Source organism: Atractosteus spatula, chromosome 5, assembly GCF_055471065.1.
Source record: "Atractosteus spatula isolate fAtrSpa1 chromosome 5, fAtrSpa1.hap1, whole genome shotgun sequence".
Lineage (NCBI taxonomy): Eukaryota > Metazoa > Chordata > Actinopteri > Semionotiformes > Lepisosteidae > Atractosteus > Atractosteus spatula.
The window spans coordinates 3,453,158-3,461,167 of NC_142710.1; the positions used below are offsets into that span (position 1 = coordinate 3,453,158).

The 8,010-nt window shown below is 47.4% G+C and overlaps 1 protein-coding gene across 1 annotated transcript; it reads left to right on the forward strand.

The window, feature by feature from the left end:
* Positions 1–3,930, forward strand: LOC148833530 (serine protease 27-like). Its single transcript, XM_088917312.1, has 5 exons — positions 1–58; positions 1,035–1,209; positions 1,712–1,983; positions 3,224–3,357; positions 3,775–3,930. Exons 1-5 carry the CDS (start codon positions 1–3, stop codon positions 3,928–3,930), a joined length of 795 nt encoding a protein of 264 aa, XP_088773438.1.
* Positions 3,931–8,010: the final 4,080 nt, after the last annotated feature.

Consider the following 8,010-nt stretch of genomic DNA (forward strand, 5'->3'; position numbering starts at 1 on the left):
ATGAAGATGGTTTTTCTTCGACGTCTGTTTGGTGTCATGATCCTGAGCTCATTTGAGGGTAAGGAAAACTACATAAAATATACAGTGTAATTACTGACACAGTGACTAATGCACTCTATTGTCCAGTCAGTCAGTGTGTCTGTATGAACCCCTCTCTCTCAGTGCAGTGTTAATGTACTGGAGTGTCCACTCAGTCAGTATGTCTGTATTAAACCCTCTCTCGGTGCAGTGTTAATGTACTGGAGTGTCCAGTCAGTGTGTCTGTATTAACCCCTCTCTCTCAGTGCAGTGTTAATGTACTGGAGTGTCCAGTCAGTCAGTGTGTCTGTATTAACCCCTCTCTCTCAGTGCAGTGTTAATGTACTGGAGTGTCCAGTCAGTCAGTGTGTCTGTATGAACCCCTCTCTCTCAGTGCAGTGTTAATGTACTGGAGTGTCCAGTCAGTGTGTCTGTATGAACCCCTCTCTCTCAGTGCAGTGTTAATGTACTGGAGTGTCCATTCAGTCAGTGTGTCTGTATTAACCCCTCTCTCTCAGTGCAATGTTAATGTACTGGAGTGTCCAGTCAGTCAGTGTGTCTGTATGAACCCCTCTCTCTCAGTGCAGTGTTAATGTACTGGAGTGTCCAGTCAATCAGTGTGTCTGTATTAACCCCTCTCTCTCAGTGCAGTGTTAATGTACTGGAGTGTCCAGTCAGTCAGTGTGTCTGTATTAACCCCTCTCTCTCAGTGCAGTGTTAATGTACTGGAGTGTCCAGTCAGTCAGTGTGTCTGTATGAACCCCTCTCTCTCAGTGCAGTGTTAATGTACTGGAGTGTCCAGTCAGTGTGTCTGTATGAACCCCTCTCTCTCAGTGCAGTGTTAATGTACTGGAGTGTCCAGTCAGTCAGTGTGTCTGTATGAACCCCTCTCTCTTAGTGCAGTGTTAATGTACTGGAGTGTCCAGTCAGTCAGTGTGTCTGTATTAACCCCTCTCTCTCAGTGCAGTGTTAATGTACTGGAGTGTCCAGTCAGTCAGTATTCTCTCTCTCTCCAGTGTCCAGCTCTCCTCTGTCCAGGAGCTCTATAGTGGGGGGTGAGGATGCTGGTGAGGGGATCTGGCCTTGGCAGGTCTTCCTCAAGATGAAGAAAACCGATGGGAGCTACGGCGGTTGTGGGGGCTCACTGATCAGTGACGTCTGGGTGCTCACTGCGGCTCACTGTTTAAACAGGTGGGTGAGGAGGGGCCAGTGTCTGACTGTGTCTGTCTGTGGAGCTTCACAAACTGCACCAGGGATCTCCTGAGGTTCAAGGTCTTATTAGAGGTATTCATCATCTCCTTGATCTCCTTGGTGAATTGGAGCCCAAGTGTGTAGCACCCCCTGAGGGGTGGGTACTGTACTCTTAGCCCCTTTAAGAGCACTGAAAAGGGGACCTAAGGTTATCAAAACAGGTCACTTTTAAACAGAAATACTAAGTGAGACAAAGCTCGACCTCTTTGACAGGAAGGTAGTAGCTTCTTGGTCTGAGTGTCTGATCCAGTTATTTCTTGAGAGAAGCCAGGGTATCGGCCCCAACAACATGGCTGGTCAGTTTGCTACACACCCCCACCACGCTCTGTGTAAAAGAGTGCCTCCTGTTCTGTGTTACAACCATAGCGTCTGTCGTGCTGTAATAAGAGTGAGAAATAGCGCCCCCTGTGGTAACATGCCTCTTCCTGTACTTTCCCTTCAGCCTCTTCTACCCAACATCCTCGGTTGTGTACCTGGGTGCATACCAGCTGGATAAGGCCAACTCACACCAGGTGAACCGCACCATAGCCGATGTGGTCATCCACAGCAAGTACACCATCCCAAGCAAGGGCTATGACATCGCCCTGGTGAAGCTGGATCGCACCGTGCCGCTGTCCCGTTTCATCCAGACTGTCCCTCTGGCCGAGCCCTCAGACCTCTTCACCAGCCGCAGTGACTGCTGGGTCACTGGCTGGGGGCGGGTCCAGCAGAACAGTAAGGAGATTTGACTCTTTTTAGCCTCTGAGAGAGCTGGGCTGCAGGGCAGCACAGTGTAGATCAGTCCTGTCTGTCTCTACCCAATCACGGTGCAGGGCAGTCTGTCTCTAACCAATCACAGAGCAGTCTGTCTGTCTTTATCCAATTACAGTGTAGAACAGCCTGTCTTTAACTAAGCACAACGCTGGGCTGTAGGGCAGCACAGTGCAGACTGAATCACACAATAACACTCCAATCACACAATATCATTGCATTCACACTTCAAATGCACAATAAAACAAGAACACAGTCACACAATCACACTCATATCACAATATCACACAATCACATTCCGATCACACAATCATATTTAAATCAGAATGTCATAAAATCAGTATGAGCTATTGGGTCATCTTGTACCCCTACAGTCCAGAGATCTCTCTTTCAGTCTGGGCTGGGTCATAATGAAGCCCTACAGTCCATTTAGTCTGAGCTTGGTCATATAGTAACCCTACAGTCCAGACATCACTCATTTATTTTGGACTAGTCTGGACTGGGTCATATTGTAACCCTACAGTCCCGAGATCGCTTGTTCAGTCTGGGCTGGGTCATATTGTAACCCTACAGTCCCGAGATCACTGGTTGAGTTTGGGCTGGGTCATATTGTAACCCTATAGTCCCAAGATCACTGGTTCAGTCTGGTCTTGGTCATATTGTAACCCTACATTCCCGAGATCTCAGCTCATCACAGAGATGAGTTTGAATCTCAAAGGGACAGGTAAAGGTCCATTCTATGCTTTGGTTCTGGAGCCTTCTTCAGGTGTCAGGTATCAGAAAAGCATTTCTTTTCTCTAGCTTTAAGCATGGAAGGGACCTTTACTTGTCCCTCTGATGCCTACGCCTGCTGACGTAGCTCCCTACTCGAATGTCTTGAGCTTGAATCGGTCCGGGTTAGGGTCAACTTGCTGCACGGCAGTGTCCCCATGGCAGGCTTTGCAGTGCTGTCAGTAATGTCGAAGTTCTTCTGTTGCTACTGAGGGGATCTCAAATGCACAGAACCAGTTGACTCACTGAAACCACTGCTTGACCTCTGCTGCCCTCTGAATTAACCCCACAGTGAGAAGTGAGAGCTGTCTCCTGGAGATCTGAGCAAGAGACAGGGGTCTCTGGGAACAGAGGTCAGGTCCTACGGTTTCGGTGAACACAGATGCTGAGCAAGTCATATAATTCCTGAACTCTCTCTCTCTCCTGTCCGCAGGCAGACTTCCCTTCCCTCGCACTCTCCAGAAAGTCAAGATTCCCATCCATGACCCGGAGTCCTGCAAGAACGTGTATCCGAACATGAAGACCAGCATGATCTGCTGTGGAGGTCAATACAAGAGTACCTGCAAAGTGAGTGTGGGGCCCTTTGTCGTTTGTTATTTGGTGGACATGCTTGTCTATAAACGTGTGAAGGGTGTAAATGTGGAGGGATGTGAGGCAGTTTGGTAGGAAGCTGATCTGACTCTTCCTTAGAACATTGTCCTCAGTAAGGAAGGTCAGTAAATGGGTATTCATGATCCTGCAGAACACCCTCCCCAGGTTACTGTTCACACAGGTGCCTCTGTTATTGTTAGGGTCAAGTCTGGTCAGGTCTCACGGAAAGACCCAGCGCTCAGTACCAGGCTGAAGAGTGGCCTGCTGCAGCTCCGAGCTTATGAGTCTCACCATCTCCTCGTTGACTCCAACTTGGCCACAGATCACTCTTGGTCGAAGGGCCTAGAGTTTGTCTAATAGCCCCTGCCTTGAGCTCTCTCTGTCTCTCTCCAGGGAGACTCCGGAGGGGCTCTGGTCTGTAAGAAGCGAAACCGCTGGGTCCAGGCTGGGATTGTCAGCTTTGGAAAGGGCTGTGAGACACCCATCCGCCCCAAGATCTTCACCCGCGTTTCCAGCTACAGGTCCTGGATCAAGATACATAGCCAGTAGTCTCCGATTCCGAGTGATGCCTTGTGAGGCTGAAATCAACACAGGCTTCTCGTTCTCCCCAAGCCCGCCTGTGCCTCCTTTCTGTGCTTTTTCTCTCACTGTGTCTCCTGTTGTGTGTTTATTACTGAGGGATTCTCAGTGATCTCCTCTGTTTCTCACTGTGTCTCCTGTCCTGTTGTGTAAGTTTTTATTACTGAAGAATTTTCTCTTGTCTCCTGTCTCACTATGTCTCCTGTTGTTTTGCATTTTTATCACTTAGTAAATTTATCTCCTCGCACTCCTCGCACTCTGTTATAATTTTCAGCTTTGCTTTGCCTGCTGTGAAAGGCAGTGTAACTCTATCAACAGCTCAATAAAACTTCAAGCATTCAATCTCCTGGTCTAGGGACTGGACTGCGGTTATTCAGAGGATAATCAGTCTGTTTCTCCCCAAGACAATGGGTCAAAGGTCAGTGTTCATCACCCAGTGGAAGGTCCTTCAGTGGGGACCCGAGGGTGTGTACCAGAACTTTACCTGATGACATCCTGACCAATCACCAGCTATGATGTCACACCTTATAGTCTGACACCCAGCTCAGTTTTCATCGTTGAGCTCACTGCCTCCTTTTCTCTCTCCAACCGATATAACCATTTAACTTTTCCTATCAAGTGTCTGTGAGCTTTAATTTTCATGGCTTAGACTTTTCTCCAAGACACCATGCCAAGAGAGTGAGTCAGTAAAAAACAGAATTCTGCCCCAAAAAATGCATTTGGATTCTTTCTTTTTGTTGATATCCTGAATACTCGAGCATATTCATACCAGGATGAACCGATCTCTCCCACCTGCTGGAAACCATGCAGCCAGACCCAAAAAGACAAGTATGCACAGACTCTGCACCCATGACCCTCATCTCTTGGCAGGAAGTTTGAACTCACCAAGGAGATTATAATTATAATTCTCAGGAGATGAACTATTGTTCCAAACACATGATGTTAGTTCATGATAGTAAATGCATATTTACATGTATCTGAGAATATTGTTTCAAATGGGGGGTTATGAAAATGGTGAAAATCAGGATTTGACTGAGCGGTTTAGTCAACCAATGAAGTCAATCAGTGAAATAATTATTCTCAACCCCCAACTTGTAAGTGATTTCTAGCAATATACCAGAGCAGTTGGTATAATTAGAGGCATGTGAAATATTTGTTCTCTGGCACAGTTTTGTTGAGAGGAGTAATAATCCAGGCACACTTGGTTAAATAAACATTTATTACAATGAGAAGACACAAACTACACCACACACAACAAAAAATACAACACACACTGTTACACTTGAAGAAGGCTCCATGGCTGAAACGTTGTGTTTTCTCTCTTCTCTTTTCAGCATGGAATAAACCTATTACTTGTTCCAATGTGTCGGAGTGTCTCTTCCAGCCTTACAGAACATGAATAAATCAGATCGTTCCCATTGGAATCTGGGAAGGGATAGATTAAAGTGCCCTACACTGACTAGCTGAAGGAATTGAGTCTCTTTGGTCTGAAGGGAGTGTTCCACACTTACAGGCTGGAGGAACTGAGTCTCTTTAGTCTAAAGGGAGTGTTCAACACTGACAGGCTGGAGGAGCTGAGTCTCTTGAGTCTGATGAGAGTGTTCAACACTGACAGGCTGAAGGAGCTGAGTCTCTTCAGTCTGAAGGGAGTCTCTCACACTGACAACCTGGAGGAACAGAGTCTCTTTAGTCTGAAGGGAGTGTTCAACACTGACAGGCTGAAGGAGCTGAGTCTCTTTAGTCTGAAGGCTGTGGCCTTTAGTGGTGAGTATAGCTGAAGAAATTAACATTTTTTGTATTGAGCAGAGAAGACCAAGAGGGGACGTGATCCAAGTATTCAAAATCCTCCAAGACAAAGTCAACCCAGTGGACGTCTTCAAAAGAAACAGTAATCAGAGGACCAGTGGAAACTCCAGGGAAGAGCACCTGAAACAGAGAAGAGGAGACACTTCTTTACACAAAGCATTGTGGGAGTGCAGGAGGGTGAGAGAGCTCTCTGCTCTGCGGTCTCGTCTTTGTGCTGACGGCATGAGAGCTGCTGAGATAAGGAGTGTTCTATGAGCTGGGTCTCTGTCACAGAGATGGCACAGAGATATCTGGGCTGTGTGGTTTGTCAGTACGCAGGACGAGGAGACGTGCAGAGCAATAGGCATCCTTCTGCACCTCACGTGAAACCCTGTGTCTTCTAGTTTTGAAGAACACAAAACGGGTCACTGATGAAAGGAGACCTTTCGGCCAGTGTAGCCTGTTTGTTCATGAGTAATTCATTGATCTGAGTGTCTCATCCAGCTGATTCTGGAAAGAAGCCATGGTATTGGCTGCTTGTTCCTTCCCCCCACCACCCTCTGTGTAAAAAAGAGCCTCCTGTCTAAACTGGAAGATCTCACCTAGCTGGACCTTAAGAGAATCCAGGGTATCAGCTTCAACAACAGGGCTGGGCAGCTTGTTCCACACTCCTACCCCTCTTTGTGTAAATCATTGCATCTTGCCCTGATTATAGGATCTCATCCAGCAGCTTATTTATGTGTCAATTATAAAGTTTAAACTATATCACCCTACAACTCACACCTGGCAGGCCTCTGAAGCTCAGCAGGTGGGAGTCTGGTCAGAACCTGGATGGGAGACCCCTGGGAAAAACTAAGGCTGCTGCTGGAAGAGGTGTTAGTGGGGCCAGTAGGGGGTGCTCACCCTGCGGTCTGTGTGGGTCATAATGCTCCAGTATAGTGACTGTAAAACAGTTGCCTTCCTTCAGATCAGACTTAAAACCGAGGTCCTGACTCTCTATGTTCATTACATTACAATGATCCCCATCTCTGAGCTGGCTTCATTACTCTGTTCTCCTCCCCACTGAGAGCTGGAGTGTGGTGAGAGTACTGGAGCATCATCCAGGTGGGGCTGCACACTGGTGGTGGTGGAGGGGATCCCCATTACCTATAAAGCGCTTTGAGTGGAGTGTCCATTAAAGTGCTATATGAAAGTAAGAATTTTATTATCCAGTTGTTTCTTGAATTAGATCATTTAATCAAAATCAGAGGTATTACTTTACACAAAGGTTGGTAAAGGTGTGGAACAAGATGTCCAGCCATGTTCTTGAAGTCATTACCCTGTCTTCTCGGAAGAGTTGTCTGGATTAAATCTTGGAGTTAATATCGCAGTAATTTCTAAAAGGGCTACTAATAGTTTCACACTGGCCACTTGATCTTAATCTGTCCACAGAGCTGCTCTGACAGCTGCAGATGAGCAATACTAAGTCACAATGAGATTTCTCAGAAGTGTTCAATTATAGTGAACTGCGAGCTCAGTCTACTTCTTTGTGGTCTCATGTTGTTGTTTATGTATGCAGCTCGTTATCTTGTTTGCAGGAATGATGCAATCTCTATCTCCATCAGATCTGATCAGCCGCTCAGTCTGATGAACAGCAGAATGATTATCTGACATAAGAGCAGTGCAGTATCAGCACACAGCTCTGCTTCACACTATGGGTTACAGACAAATCAAGCCCTCACCTCAAATAGTCCAGATCATGGCCTGTCAGTGTGTCTGTACTAGGGCTGTCCAGTCCTGGTCCTGGAGGGGTCAGTGTGTCTGCAGCAGGGCTGTCCAGTCCTGGTCCTGGAGGGGTCAGTCAGTGTGTCTGCAGCAGGGCTGTCCAGTCCTGGTCTTGGAGGGGTCAGTGTGTCTGCGGCAGGGCTGTCCAGCCCTGGTCCTGGAGGGGTCGGTGTGTCTGCAGCAGGGCTGTCCAGTCCTGGTCCTGGAGGGGTCAGTGTGTGTGTCTGCAGCAGGGCTGTCCGGTCCTAGTCCTGGAGGGGTCAGTCAGTGTGTCTGCAGCAGGGCTGTCCAGTCCTGGTCCTGGAGGGGTCAGTGTGTGTGTCTGCAGCAGGGCTGTCCAGTCCTGGTCCTGGAGTGGTCAGTGAGTGTGTGTGCAGCAGGGCTGTCCAGGCCAGATCCTGAAAAAATTGTGGTTAAATTGGTCAAATTGGTCAAATTAGTTCAATAAAAAAGGTTATTTAGGTGATTTAGTTCTTTAAGATTCTGGGATGTCAAGCTAAA